This window comes from Equus quagga, chromosome 12 (assembly GCF_021613505.1).
Source record: "Equus quagga isolate Etosha38 chromosome 12, UCLA_HA_Equagga_1.0, whole genome shotgun sequence".
Lineage (NCBI taxonomy): Eukaryota > Metazoa > Chordata > Mammalia > Perissodactyla > Equidae > Equus > Equus quagga.
Window position 1 is genome coordinate 47,898,357 of NC_060278.1, and position 16,553 is coordinate 47,914,909.

At 37.4% G+C, this 16,553-nt stretch overlaps 1 protein-coding gene across 1 annotated transcript in view; it reads left to right on the forward strand.

The window, feature by feature from the left end:
* The first annotated feature begins 671 nt into the window (after nt 1-671).
* Nucleotides 672-16,553, forward strand: part of USH2A (usherin) — a 733,563-nt gene continuing 717,681 nt past the window's right edge. The window contains exons 1-2 of the mRNA XM_046679838.1: nt 672-1,150; nt 4,747-4,912. Coding sequence (XP_046535794.1) covers nt 672-1,150; nt 4,747-4,912 — 645 coding nt within the window. The remainder of the gene's footprint in view (nt 1,151-4,746; nt 4,913-16,553) is intronic.

The window sequence follows — 16,553 nt, forward strand, 5'->3', positions numbered from 1 at the left end:
TGTGAGCTTAAAGTTGTTGCCCATGCTGGGATAAGGGGGCAAGGGCCAGCGTGCTCTGGCAGCTTTATTTCGGACATCAGCACATTCCCTCTGTGTTCCAGCACACGGTTCATGTGTAAAGGAAATCTATACAATTCTTTACCTTGTTAAGTAGAGTGGATAGTGCTAATTCCCTGGGGCGGAATAACAATCTGAAATTGCTGTGTGGTGAAATATATTAATAAAAACCTGTTTCTATATGTATCTATAAACCTGGTTGTCCGGTGGACTGTTAAAATGCTTGATTTGCCCCGTAAAATGCAGATATTTACTAAAATAGTTAAAATACTCTAGACAATGGACTTCAAAATGTTTTCTGAGAAGTTCGATAATGTTTCTTGGCAGGGGCTCAACTCCTCATGCTTAGGATGAACTTCGGGTTTAAAGATGGAGCAGGATTTTCTTGACACTCTGTTTTTGATTCTCAGACACCAGCTGCTACTCATGTCTTCGCCATTGCTAAGAACGCCTTTGGTACTACCTCAGTGTGAAAACGTGTCTGCGATTTCCCGAAAATGGAGATTCTCAGTGTTACTTAAAGCATCCTGCTTGAAAGTGTTGCTGGCGAGCGGCGTTGGCCCTATTATTTATTTAGGAAAGCTTTACTAGGAGGAGAATGCGTTTTTGTAAACATGAATTGCCTAGCTCTTTCACTGGGCTTCCGCTTCTCGTTTCACGTCATTGAAACATTGATCTTTGCTTATTTTGTTTCCATATCGTTGGCTCACTCACAAGGTCTTTTCCCAAGGCTGGAGAATGTGGGAGCTTTCAAGAAGGTTTCAATGGTGCCAACCCAAGCAACGTGTGGACTCCCAGACCGAAACACTTTTTGTCACAGTTCTGCCGAAAGTCTCCAGTTCTGCACCCAGCGATTTTGCATTCAGGACTGTCCACATCGATCTTCATCCCCGAACTTTACTGCCCTGCTCTCAGCAGGGTTCAGAGGCTGCATCACCGCAGACCAGCAGGATCTGCGTCCCAACTCCCATAGCAATTCGACAAGTTTTATTTTTGGAAATCACAAGAATTGCTTTTCTTCTCCTCCTCCTCCAACGCTGGCGGCATCGTTTACTTTAGCTGTGTGGTTGAAACCTGAGCAAGAGGGTGTAATGTAAGTAGTCGAGTGAGTGTCAGCTTTCTTAGGGTCCCGAAAGATCAGCGGTCGTGAAGACTATTGTAGCTCCAATTCCCAACTAGAAAGGAAAGCTAGTATTTGGAACTCACGCGATTGAAGACCGACTCCTATGTTCTTCTTTCCTATTCAAGTTTACACTCCAAACATTTTTTTCCTAAATTTAAAATTTTTATCTCCTTCCCGTGGATGAACTGAGCCCTCAGAAAAGAACAGGTTAAAATAGTTTCGTTGCAGGCAGACGTGTTGACACCTGACTCATTTTTTCCTAGTAGTTTAGCTAAACTTTTGGTCTTAGTCAAATCTTCAGAGGCTACACCAGGCTCAGGGTGAGTTTTAAGGCACAGGGACTAATAATACAAATAATTGATATTTTCAAAGTCTTGGTCTGGGTTTGTATAAGAGCCTGCCCCTATTACAGTATAAAATTTTCATCAGACAGCTAGCTCTCTGTGGGCTTAGAACTGTGTTTAATTCATCCCGATTTCCCCAAGAAGAGATGTCTGTTTGACTCATGGAAGATGCTCAGTATGAGTTGAGAAAACGAATAACACTCCATCTCGGAAAAGACAAAGCTTTTGGCCCTCTACCTTGTGGTATTTTCATCTTCCAGGTAGTTAGGAAATACATAGATAAGTATGAAAGATTCTCAAAAGCTTTTATGCCATTGATTTTCTGTGAGTTTGGAGTGTGGCGTCCTTAACATCATTTTTTGTTAGTTTATGTCATCACCTGTTTTTCATTCTCTAACAGTTTCTAAAGCTGATGTCTAGTGTGTTTCCCTTAAGCATCTAGAGCCAATCTAGAAACTGGAATAAGTAGGACAATTTTGAAGCATTTTTGGCCTATCTTCCGTCTTCCTGTAGGGCTTGGTTCTTCCCCTTGTGACGTTTTCTTTGCGTAAGAGCGTTGGCCAAATACCTAAAAACTTGTGAAACAAACCAGAAAAGTCTTATAATCTCATAAGCAAATATGACTTCAATGTCTTGGGTGTTTGGTTTTAATTTGCCAAGTAAAAGTTGGCATATTTTCATTTTGTTTTATTTGGAATGAAAATAATCACAAACCGTGATCCCTATTTCTATTTCTCTCCTAAAAGAAAATCCTGTTTTCTTACTATTTGAAATGTCAGTAAATCCAGGCTACTTGGTTTATGTAACTAGTGCCCAAAGTGACTCAAAAAATTGTTTCTCGACAAATATGGCTAGGATAAGATGTTTTTCCAGGGGTATGTCTCTACTAAATTCATCTTCTATTGGTATCATTTTGTATAAATAAGACAGAGGAGTATTTATAGAGGCAGTAGCACATGCTTTATGATTTGGAGAGTTCCATGCATCAAGGTCATTTTCATTCTCAAAACTAAAATACCTATGGGAATTGGGAGAATTTCGGGGTGTTTGCACTAGATAAGTAAAACAAACAGAACATGGATTATCCAATTGTTGTTTATCCAGGAGCAGAATAAATCCAGTTCCTAAATATTTTGCTACCTGCCTTCCTCTCACATTCATTATCTACCAAAGCTAGTATGTTTACAAGCAAACAAAATAGCAAGGAAGATAATCAATAACATATTAAGAAATGCATTTTCAGTAAGCTTGGGGAAATAAGCCTGCATTTGATAAATACATTCTTGAGTAATGGTCAAATTCTAACTTGTAGATTTAAACTCAAGTAAAACGAATAGAGGCAAACTCCTCTTAGATTGTTTAAGACCTGGAGGCAGGGAATAAAGAGAAACTCTTTCATTCCATTGACTTAGAAATATCCAACTACCAAAGGGTTAAAAGAAATCACAGTAGAATTTCTATAAAACCTTATTTCTACTTTATGTAAACTTTTATGTCAACTAAACCTATTTGCCTAAATTAAAAATATTCTTGCTCTCAGAACTTTGTCACCAAATACATGTACAAAATATACAATGTCACCAAAACATGTACAATAAAATAGTCACTATTAAGTGTTTTCCAATCTTATTCTTACCTCTCAACTTGGGGAAAGAATAAGCGCAAGTGAGAAGGAATGATTTGTGAAAAATGTGCCCTTTAAGGAAAGTTTTAAAGCATCTTTAGTAATAATTCTTGGTTGGCTTAATCTTATCTTTGCCTCTTTGATGCTTTCTACTCAGTTTGATCACTAACTCATCATTTTTCGGGGATCTACAATATACTGGGCTATGCTTCTGTCCTCAGAAACTCATGATCTAATGAGAAGACGGATGGATTGGCCTTGTTACCAAGGCAGCACAGTGTGTTCAGTGAGCAGAAAGGAAGGCCTCTTCAGCAACCTTGAGTGGGGGGGTTCCAGGATCAGGCTTGATCATGGAAATGCCTGCTAAGTAGGAGGCAACGAGTTGGAGAGAGAGACCCAGGCTTCTCCAGTAACTGATGAAATTCTCCTTCTTTGGGTGTACCACCTTCTTGACTTCTTGTCTATGAGATGCAGGCTGATGAGCATCTTCAATAGCTAGTTATTTGGGGAGATGTTGATGGCTAATGTCAGTGGTATTTCTGTTTAACTGGCAGGTCTTTGGGAATAACCCCCTCAGAAGGCTACCAGAAAGCACTCATAATACTCTCTCTTCTGCTAAAAAGTTGAGTTGCTAGGTTGAAATGTGATAGAGAGGGATGGGGCTTAAGTTCATATCTGTTTCTCCTCATTGGGTACAGTGTGGTCAGAAACTGCAATGATATAGTTAACATAAAATAAAATAATTTCTATTAAACATAAATTCATATAGAAAGTGAAAAATGTTTAAAAAAATGCCATATGTCTGTTTAAAGGGATGGGAAAGGAGTACCACTGTGATAAGGATAGAAGAGACTTTTAAAAAAATAATTTGATAACTAGCCTGACACAAAACCTAGAAATTTTCTGAAAATTCTATTTTATCAAAATTTTGTTTCACTATGTTCTTAGAAGATTAGATAACCTTTCATCCAAGATCATTAACACTACTTCAGTGCCTCAGTTGGGCTGTGTAGTCATGGAGAGCTAGCCAGTCGTCCTACAGACGCTGGCTTTGGCTTCTGGCCAGTTGATGATGAGGTAAGTAAAGACTATCGTTGTCTATTCTCCATTTCATCATGGGAGTTAAATAGAGCGATTCTGACTCCAGGGCTAGCAGTTTAGAGCCTTCTATAGACACTAAATTCTCTTTACATTAAAAAAAAAAGAAAAAGATTTGCACTGGTAACTCAATACTCAAGCAGGATGTAGTGTATTGTGCCGCTTCCTATAAAAGAAATATAAGAGGAACTAATGAGCCAATAGGCTAAATGTTAGTTTTGCAGGATGATTCAACCACTTTAGTTTCCATCGTGAATCTCTAATAAAGGGTGTTGAGGTTCTGGGGAATATATTGCGAACAAGAACTCTATTTTTTATTGAAAGAAAAGGGCTTCTTGATTGCAATAAAGCTTGCTTTGAATGCATTGACCATCAGGCACTTATTCATAGTATACCCTTTGAGTGGAGTTTGCTGTCAGTTTTACACTGTAGCTGTACAATGCCTTAGCATGCCTTTTGGTTGGATGCTGACCTTTTCTTTTTTCTGGTTGCTTCCTAAGGTGTGTTATAGAAAAGACGGCGGATGGGCAGATTGTGTTCAAACTTACAATATCTGAGAAAGAGACCATGTTTTATTACCGCACAGTAAATGGTTTGCAGCCTCCAATAAAAGTAATGACACTGGGGAGAATTCTTGTGAAGAAATGGATTCATCTTAGTGTGCAGGTGAGTAAAATAAAAAATATTTAACATTTGGTTAAACACAAGGATCTGTCTTCCTTTCTTTCCTTTTAATAGCATCTTCCCACAAGATCTGAAGTGGTATCTTTTAGGTTTCAGGTATGTGTAAATGAAAACTAAAGAAAAACAATATTTAAATAACCTAATGATGTATCTCTTGACATATCAGCCTTTTTCCCGTCAGACTTACTGTGAAAATTGCCACAGAAGCTTAGGACGATGCTCTTTAGAGTAATAATATCCTCAGGAAGTTTTTGTTTTCTTTGGTTAGTATAGATTGTTAAAAAATGTGTAAGGGCTCTTTTAGTACTAATTTTACTAGTCATGGATGTATTTAAGCCCCTTCCTGGTAGTTACAACTGTCTTTCACAGACAGCATCTGATGATGTGAATAAAATTTGGCTGTTGCGTTAAAATGTTGACCTCAGAACTAATGAACTTTACAGTTCAAACACTCAAAAGGTGTTATATTATTACTTTAGTTGTCAGCCACAGTTTGTATTAGCCATAAAAGCTGCTAAAGGCTGAAATAGCTGTAAGATGTCTGTATTTTGGTTCCTGGAAATACAGACAGTTTATTCTTTTGTTTCTTCAGGGTACTGGAATGGCCCGATGCAGCCAAAAGTCATTGTTGCCTTTCAAACCGGAGGTACTCTGTACCTCAGTTCCCAGAAGATGCTCTCAAGGAGAGAGCAATTGCACCCTTGTTCATTTTATGAAAATAGTCTTTTACTTCTCATACTTTTCTTCCAAACTGAAGCAAACAATGAGTAGACTTCCTTAGAGGGTCCCAAGAATTGTTATTTGGATTTTAAAGTCTATTTCAGGATCGAAATAGTTCTTGAAGATTTAAATACAATTTGTATAGATCTTTATTTTGCCTGATTATAACTGTGAAATTCTGCCATATATTTGCATAGTAGCACATTAAAAGCCTTAGGAAGAACGTTTAAAATATAAATGCAGACAGGTAACAATGGCTGATTTCTTTGAGAAGGTATTCACAAAGTAACATTCAATCAGCATGTTATACCTTATCTACTCAGCTTTTTTTTTTTGAAGAAGATTGGCTCTGAGCTAAAGTCCACCACCAATCCTCCTCTTTTTGCTGACGAAGATTGGCCCTGAACTAACATTTGTGCCAATCTTCCTGTATGTTGCATGTGGGATGCCTGTCACAGCATGGCTTGATGAGCGATGTGTAGGTCCATGCCTGGGATCTGAACCGGTGAACCCCGGGCCACCGAAGCAGAGCATGCAAACCTAACTGCTACACGACCAGGCTGGCCCTTCTACTCAGCTTTTAGTTAGGATAGGAGTTTAGCAAATGCATTTGGTAGGGACTGCCATTTCCATACTATCAGGCTTGAAAGGACCTACAAAAGGCTAGGTCATATGGATGTCAGGTCCTGTCTATAGTGCATCATGGTTTCAATCTGTTCCTGCTTACCTCTCATTTGTTAGTAGTTAGCAGGTAGCGAACTAATTTGTTCTGTATCTTGAAGTTTTCCATTCCACCCACGCACCAGTGCAACAGAATTGGGTCATAATGTCAAAACATGTGGAAATAGAAACTGCCAAAGAAAGGGAATCTGCAGAAGACGTGAAATAGACATGTTTGTTGCATATTTTTGTATCAACGATGATAAAAAAAGAATTCCTTTTACTTGCCTTTATTTTGCCGTATCTGTGAAACTGTGCCATGTTTTGGCAGGCAGTAGTACATTAAAAGCTTCACAAGAAAGTTTAAAATCCAAATGTGAAGAGGTAACCATGGCTGAATTATTCTCCAGGGAGTGAAATGCTCTTAGAGTGCCTATTGAAATCAACATTATCATTTCCATACATGTCAGATATGAGTCATTTCCTAGTTTAGGCAAAATTTCTTTATAAATCTTTAAATCTTCCCCTTCTTTTAAGAAAAAGTTGAAGTACTTAGGATTTAATGGGACTGCTTTATTTCAAAACTGTTTGACTAGCAAGAGAAAACTTGTCCTTTCAATTTGTGCACTTTTATTTATTTTTACATAAGATTTTTCCCGTTCTACATTTTACATTAAAGCTACAGAACTAAATAGTCATAAAACAGAAAAACCCTGCAGATCGGTCATTTATTGCTCTGGCATTTATTGATAGATTTTGGAGGTACCCAGCCTTGTGAGAATCTGGATTCATTCAAATGAAATTTAAAGAGCAATTATTTACTCAAAATTGGAGATATGCATAGGGTTCCTTTAAACTGGACACCACTCTGAATGCATTTAAGATATTATGAAATTTGTAATAATTTATATTATAAATATTTAATAAGAAACGCGCTTGTGCCTTAAAAGTTGTTATAGGACCAGCCCAATGACGTAGTGGTTAAGTTCCCACACTCTGCTTCAGCAGCCTGGGTTCGCAGGTTTGGATGCTGGGTTCAGACGTGGCACTGCTCATTAGGCCATGCTGTGGTGGCATCCCGTATACAAAATAGAAGAAGATTGGCACAGATGTTAGCTCAGGGCTTATCTTCCTCAGCAAAAAGAGGAGATTGGCAATGGATGTTAGCTCAGGGCCAGTCTTCCTCACACGCACAAAAAAAGTGGTTGTAAAAAGTAGTGGAAAGGGCAAGAGATGAGAAGTAGAGAAATATGATTAATTTATTGCTACTCTGTAGTCTTAACAAATTCATTTGACTCAGTTTCCTTCTTTATGAAGTAAGACGATTAGATGAACAAAATGAGGCTTCTTTGAATTCTACATAAAAAAGTAAGAGGAGTACAGAGGGAGGCACGATTTATTCAAGTATAGAAAGCTGTCGAGTTGTGTAGGGTCGTTTAGGCAGTAAGTGACAGAGCTAGCTCCATCACCTGACCATCAGGCTTGTCTTGTTTCCCCACGCTGTCTGGTATTTACACAGAACCATCTTTTTGGTAGATTTTATGGCCAAGATATGGATAAATGCAGCTCGTAACTCTTTAGCTGTATAAGTGCCAAGAATATATATTAAGATAAAATGTAACTTACCGAGTGTTGTATTATTCTGTAGCACATCCAAATTCTGTGTCATTTCGGGCTTAGGGACTTCCATCATGCTGGCCAGAGGTAGAAAGACGTAATTGACAATATGGTTTAGTCAAGTTTCAAATTGCAAGTCTGTAATGTGTATGCACGTTTTTACTCATCCTCCAGGATGGCCACAACTCAATGAATTTATGTGGTGTGTGGATGTGTGTATAAAACTAAAACATAACCTTTACTCATGGGATTGGCTCCGAAATCAGAATTAACTTACAAGGCCCAATGACATAAAATTAATTAACAGATCTGACCTTACACCTCACCCCAGACAGTTCACTCAGTATCAGCTTTCCAGCAGTGAAATCAGAATTCTAATTTCCCAAATTCATAAAAGAAATGAGTTTTAAATAATGAAATCCCCCGGGGGGAAAAAAAAGATGCCAAGAAGAGTCAGACATACTGAATATCGGAGGTCTGGTTTCGTAAACAAAAAATGCCCGATGTTAGAGTAACGGATCTAACTGCTTTTCTTCACCAACTAGCATTTCGAAGCTTCAACCTGTTGGAAAATGATTAGTTTTCAAATTAATATTCATTCAGGGACTTGAATCTGACACGATTGCCAATTTAAATTTCACTTTGGGGTTTAATATATTGGCTATTGCAAATTACATCAAGCTGAAATTCGTTATGTCGTATTTTTTGTGCTAAAACTGGAAAAAATCAATTCAGACTTTTTATTATCAAACGGGGAGCACTGCTAACATTAGCAGATTTTTTAAAGCTTAGTTTTCATATTGAATCAGTGCGTGCTCTAGTTATTGTAAGAGATCTCTCTTGGTTTTCCTTTTGAAAAAGTTTTGAAATCTGTAAAAGGATTTTACTGAGGTAATTTGTTATGAATTGGGAAGTAAAACAACTTGGAAGTATTTTTGCATTTGGTCGCATATCATTTGAAAGTAAAACCCAGAGTTTCCCATGAAAATACCGTTTTCCTTTAAGCAGTTCCACACATTTTATAGGACGAATAGCGGTAAAGAATCGTTAGTATAGTAACTCTTTAGTAATATGCTGAAATGCAGTAAAACAATTACTGTAATTTAAAGCTGATGCAAAATGGAAGCAAGAAATGGTTTAGCAATGGGGTTGTTCACGTTTTCTATGCTATTTTGAGGGCTCCTTGATACCAACAATTCAAGAGCCGCAGAAAGTTGTAGTTACAATAATGAGAAAAGGAGCAGTTCTAACCTGATACAATGAAGGATAAAATGCATGGTAAATAAAGTTTTAGCAATCGATAGATGACGAATAGGGGTTTCATAATCAGAGTTTGTTCATGAAATATGTTCTTTTGATTTATGTATTCAATCCAACACAGGAAAACTATTGATAGTTCTAGAGAAAAGGAAAATCCAATTTAACCAACATTTGTTAGAATAGACAAAGCAAGTCTCTCAATTAATCTCTGGAGTGTATGCCCACGTGCACGCTTTATAAAGTAATTTCCATGTTTCTATTGATCGAGGGAACATAAAATATCCACGCAGCCTCCTGGAAGCTTCCTCATTCAGTTCAGTAGATTCTGTGTCCTGGGATTCTCATGGGAATACTACCTGAAACCCCTCACCCCAAGAGAATCTCAGTCCATATCGTTCCTTTAATCATTTTCATTGCTTGGAACTATAACAATTATATGTGTATGTGCACGTATTAAATAATATTTGTGCAAAGCCTTCTGTTGGTATCTAGCCAGCTCAATATCACTTGTGTGAGTTAAATAGCTTAGTTATTCAAAACTAAGTAAAGATCAATAGAATTTAACGAAGCTTTTCAGAATAATCAGTTAAAAACGATGACAATAATAACTGTCATTTTTGAACACTGATTATGTGTACTGTATTAAACATTGTACATACTTAAATTTCAAATGCTAATAATAGTTCTGTGACATTGGCTTATATTATCTCCATTATAGAGATGAGACAAATGAGCCTTAGGCAGATTAAAATAGCGCCTAAGTTTACAGTCTCAAGTTTCTCTGACCTTTAACTTAAAAAATAATAAATTGCCATGAACCTAGGTCACTGAAAATTTAAGGAGTAATTAATTTTTAACGTGCTCTGGATCTCCGCGGCAAAAAACAAAGAACTGAAAAAGCATATTTGTAAAGTAAATGTAAGTTCATTTTTTGCATGTTTGTACATATTTGTAATGTAAACATTTGTAATGCTCCACGTATTTATGTGATTTGTACAAAAAATTAAGATCAATATATTTTGCAGCTATATCCCTCATTGATACAAGTGGTTTAAACGCACGACAGAATGTAATTTTATATGAAGTTCTGCTCAATATCTCTGTGGTTTATGGCAGTCACGAAAGACTACAGTGTATTAAAAAAAGATGATTCCACAAGCCAACCCTGATGACCAAGTGGTTAAAGTTCGGTGCTTTGACTTCAAACTTTGGCACTTCAGTGGCCCAGGTTTATTTCCCTGTCTTGGGACCACACCACCTGTCTGTCAGTTGCCATGCTGTGGTGGTGGCTCACATAGAAGAACTAGAAGCACTTACAACTAGGATATACAACCATGCCCTGGGGCTTTCAGAGGAAATCGAAAAAAGAATGTAACAATATTCCACTTAAACATCCTGATCAACTGATCCATGCCCTACAGAACAAGCCAAGTTATGATACGATAAAAACAAGAGGGGGGCTTCTTCTCATTTGATTATGGAGAGGGTTAAAACCATCCAAGTAAAAATTAATTATTCTCTGTGCATTTTTGCATGGGACTGTAAAGTACAATATTTGTCAGAAGGCAAGGCTTTAATTCTTGACATTTTACTTAAAAATTGTGCAACCTGGGGGCCGGTCACATGGCCGTGTGGTCAAGTTCACATGCTCTGCTTCGGCAGCCCAAGGTTCACTGGCTTGGATCTTGGGTGCAGACCTACACACTGCTCATCAAGCCATGCTGTGGTGTCACCCCACATAGAGGAACTAGAATGACCTGCAACTAGGAGATACAATTACATACTGGGGCTTTGGGAAGAAAAAAAAAAAAGAGGAAGACTGGCAACAGATGTTAGCTCAGGGCCAATCATCCTCACCAAAAAGAAAACTTAAAAAAAAATTTTGCAACCCTAGGAAAATGATGTAAATTCTCAAAATGTTAGATACCCACAATAAATTGAGAACAAAGGTAAACCCAGCCTATTTAGCTTACACCATAAATGTGACATGTAAAGAAAATGATGTCTGCAAGAAGATGTAGAAAATTTGAATAGACTGATCACCAGTAAGGATATTGAAACAGCAATTAAAAACCTCCCAAAAAATAAAAGTCCAGGACCAGATGGCTTCCCTGTTGAATTCTACCAAACATTCAAAGAAGACCTAATACCTATCCTTCTCAAACTCTTCCTAAAAATTGAAGAGGAGGGGAGGCTTCCTAACTCCCTCTAGGAAGCAAACATTATCCTGATACCAAAACCAGACAAGGACAATACAAAAAAAGAAAATTACAGGCCAATATCACCGATGAACATCAATGCAAAAATCCTGAACAAAATACTTGCAAATCGAATACAACAATACATTAAAAAGATCACACATCGTGATCAAGTGGGTTTCCTTCCGGGGATGCAGGGATGGTTCAACATCTGCAAATCTATCAACGTGATACACCACATTAACAAAATGAAGAATAAAAATCACATGATCATCTCAATAGATGCAGAGAAAGCATTTGACAAGATACAGCATCCATTTATGATAAAAACTCTAAATAAAATGGGTATTGAAGGAAAATACCTCAACATAATAAAGGCCATATATGACAAACCCACGGCAAATATCATTCTCAATGGAGAAAAACTGAAAGCTATCCCTCTAAGAACAGGAACCAGACAAGGATGCCCACTGTCACCACTCTTATTTAACATAGTATTGGAAGTCCTAGCCAGAGCAATCAGGCAAGAATAAGAAATAAAAAGGATCCACATTGGAAAAGAGGAAGTGAAACTATCACTCTTTGCAGACGACATGATTTTATATCTAGAAAACCCTAAAGAGTCCACTAAAAGCTTTTAGAAATAATAAAGGATTACAGTCAAGTTGTGGGATACAAAATCAATGTACAAAAATCGGTTGCATTTCTATACACTAGCAACGAAGTAGCAGAAAGAGAAATTAAGAATACAATGCCATTTACAATTGCAACAAAAAGAATAAAATACCTAGGAATATACTTAACAAAAGAGGTGAAAGACCTGTACACTGAAAACTGTAAGACATTGTTGAAAGAAATCGAAGAAGACACAAAGAAATGGAAAGATATTCCGTGCTCTTGGGTTGGAAGAATTAACATTGTTAAAATGTCCATACTTCCTAAAGCAATCTATAGATTCAACGCAATCCCTATCAAAGTTCCAACAACATTTTTTACAGAAATAGAACAAAGAATCCTAAAATTTATATGGAACAACAAAAGACCCCGAATAGCCAAAGGATTCCTGAGAAAAAAGAACAAAACTGGAGGTATCACACTCCCCGATTTCAAATTATACTACAAAGCCATAGTAACCAAAAACAGCATGGTACTGACACAAAAACAGACACACAGATCAACGGAACAAAATTGAGAGCCCAGAAGTAAACCCACACGTTTATAGACAGCTAATATTCGAGAAGGGAGCCAAGAGCATACGATGGAGAAAGGAGAGTCTCTTCAATAAATGGTGTTGGGAAAACTGGACAGCCACATGCAAAAGAATGAAAGTAGACCATTCCCTTACACCATGCACAAAAATCAACTCAAAATGGATTGAAGCCTTGAATGTAAGACCCGAAACCATGAGACTTCTAGAAGAAAACATAGGCAGTACGCTCTATGACATTGGTCTGAGCAGCATATTTTCAAGTCCCATGTCTGACCGGGCAAGGGAAACAAAAGAAAAAATGAACAAATGGGACTACATCAAACTAAAAAGCTTCTGCACAGCAAAGGAAACCATCAACAAAACGAAAAGACAACCTAACAATTGGGAGAAGATATTTGCAAACCACATATCAGGTAAGGGGTTAATATCCAAAATATACAAAGAACTAATACAGCTCAACAACAAAAAAAACCAACAATCCAATTAGAAAATGGGCAAAAGATCTGAACAGAGATTTCTCCAAAGAAGAAATACAGATGGCCAACAGGCATATGAAAAGATGCTCAACATCATTAGCTATCAGAGAAATGCAAATCAAAACTACAATGAGGTATCACCTCACTCTGGTCAGAATGGCTATAATTAACAAGACAGGAAACAACAAATGTTGGAGAGGGTGTGGAGAGAAAGGAACCCTTGTTCACTGCTGGTGGCAGTGCAAACTGGTGCAGCCACTATGGAAAGCAGTATGGAGTATCCTCAGAAAATTAAGAATAGAAATACCATATGATCCAGCTATCCCACTGCTGGGTATTTATCCGAAGAACTTGAAAACACAAAGGCATAAAGATACTTGCACCCCTATGTTCATTGCGGCGTTATACACAATAGCCAAGACTTGGAAGCAACCTAGGTGCCCATCAAGGGACGAATGGGTAAAGAAGATGTGGTATTTATACACGATGGACTACTACTCAGCCATAAGAAATGATGAAATCCGGCCATTTGTGACAACATGGCTGGACCTTGAGGGTATTATGCTGAGTGAAATAAGTCAGAGGGAGAAAGTCAAATACCATATGATCTCACTCATAAGTAGAAGATAAAAATTACAAAAAAATCACGTAGCATTGGAGATTGGACTGGTGGTTACCATTGGGGAAGGGGGGAGGGGCGAGGGCAAAAGGGGTGATTAGGGTCACATGTGAGGGGATGCACTATAATTAGTGTTCGGGTGGTGAACATGATGTAATGTATACAGAATTTGAAATATGATGTACATCTTAAAAAAATAAGAATTAAAAAAAAAGAAAATGATGTCTGATAAAGCACTTATAGTCTGCTAGGACGGACCTCACAGTCTATTAGGAGGAAAAGACAATCAAATAATCACACCAATGAAAGCAAAATTATAGCTGTGATATGTTCTGCGGGATCATGTGAAGGATGATTTGATCAAATCACTGAAGTCAAGGAAGGCTTACTTGAAGAAATGAGATTAGATACGTGGCTTAGATTTTAGGCCTGCCCTAAAAAACGAGTCACCAGCTGGTTAGCATAAAACAACAGAAATTTATTCTCTCCCAGTTATAAGGGCTACAAGTCTGAAATCAAGTGTGCACAAGGCCATGCTCTCTCTGAAACCTATAGAGGAGTTTCTTCCCTTGCTTCTTCCAGGTTCCGGTGTTTACCAGCAATCTGTAGCTTTTAGATGCATGTTGTGAAAGGGAATCTGTTGCACATGAGAAACTAAAAGGCCGGTGTGGGTAGAGTGTAGCAGACAAAGTGAAACAGCACAGAATGAAGCCAGAGCAATCGGAAGATGCCATTTCTTTTTTTAAAGCTGAGGAAGATTAGCCCTCAGCTAACATCTGTTGCCCATTTTCCTCTTTCTTTTTTTTTTGCTTGAAGAAGATAAGCCCTGAGCTAACATCTGTGCAAGTCTTCCCCTATTGTTTTTTTTTTTTAATATGTGGGTTGCCGCCACAGCATGGCTGATGAGTGGCATAGGTTTATGCCCAGGATCCGAACCTGTGAACCTGGGCCACTGAAGTGGAGCTTGCCAAACTTAACTACTATGCCACTGGGCTGGCCCGTGAGCATCATATTTTTGATACTCAGTATTATGAGCTAGACTTGGGCTCAGAGCAATAATTCTGAACTGTAGACATTCTTAGCATCATTGAGAGACTTTAAAAAATATTCTGATGCCCACACTTCATTATGTCTTTATTGGTCTGGGATGGGGCCCACCCATTATATCTTCCTTCCTTCCTTGATGGATTAAAAAGTGTGTAACAAAATAAAATAATCAGAATTCAAGACAGGAAATGATCATCTCCAATTCAGGTATGGCAGGAAAGATAAATGAAGAAGGTGGGAGGTGAGTTAACTCTTGAAGCATAGATAGGTTTTAATAGATGGAAAAGAGGAGGAAGGAAGAAATTCTATATACCAGGAAGAAGGGAACAATGCCTGGGAGACGAAAATAGCCAAAGGTGTCAATAAGAGTGGGAGTCTGGGTTTCTTAGAAAGAAATGTATCATGTGCTGAAAAAAGTAACTTAGAGGCATGGAATTAAAAAATTTTCTATTTTTTCCCCTGATAGACAAGCCATGTTTTTTCATCTGCTGCTAATCCAGTCTATTTGGTAACTGTCATAAGCCATTAGTATATACACACTGCACATGTATACACACACACACACACACAAAGTTTTGTTTAGCTAATGTGTGCAAAAGGACCATCACACATCACATTACACTGTGTGCCTATTATAAGTCTGAATGTTATCAGTCTAATACTTCATAGCAAAAATTTGAGTTCATTAAGTCTTTCTTATGGAAACATCTTCAATCAAGTTCTAAAGCAAGCCAGGAATAAATGAACATTCAAACTTAGAAATTGATATTTGAAGAATTTAGCAACTTTTCCTGCTAGAATATGGCAGATTCTCAGCCAATAGCTATAAAATTTACAATATATACAAAAGGAAAATATATACAAATATTACAGTGCACATTTATTACATAAACTACTAAAATGGAAAATTGCTAGAAAAAGAAGAGTATTTTCCAACACCTGCTTATTTGTTTCCACAATCTCTAGTCTTGAAAATGCCACTATGGTAATTCTGTCAGATTTATAATGGTTAAAATTTGATGGTAGTACTTTTTAAAACCTGTATTATCTAATGGAATTGTCGTTTATACTATGTCACTTTCATATAAAAGCCAGATATAAGAAGACATAATTTTTGCTTTCTTTGAGGGTAGGCATTTTTGTGCCCAGAGGGCTCGCTGATGCTTTCAGTTATACGTGAACGATTCCCACTGAAGTCAGAAAGAACACCGTGCATAAAACCTACGGCAGAATTTGGCCTATCGTATGTATCACTTGGTAATGAAATGGAGAATATGACTTTATTTAACCATGGGCTTGAGTCGTTTTATTTTCCCATCCTGTTTCCCTTGGTATATCTCTCTTAAAATGCAACATTCAGGAGTATTCCAAGCAGCTGTATTGTTCTGGATGCATAACAACGGCATATGTTCAAGACACCAGTTTAGATATCTATAAACCAAAGAAAGAATAATTAAAATAAAAAAAAAAACTAAGAAAACTCTTCTAAGAATGGAATGGCTTGAATAGGTTTGCTAAACTTTCAATTATCTAACTACAGCAGTGAAAAAATACTGATATTTACAAATTTATATATAATTATATATGTATATACACATGCTTGTCAGAAAAGCAATTTCAGTCTGCTTTCAAAAGATTACATGAAATGATTCCTGAAAAACATTGAATTCTATATTCTAGAAGTAGAAAAAATAATAATTTTTGTTGATGATTCGTGTTCATGGTTCTCTATCTGGGGAAGCGGGAAAGAAAGACAGACAGACAGAAGGGGAAGGACCAGAGGTGTTTGAATTGGTGAGGGAAGGGTGGAGAAGGT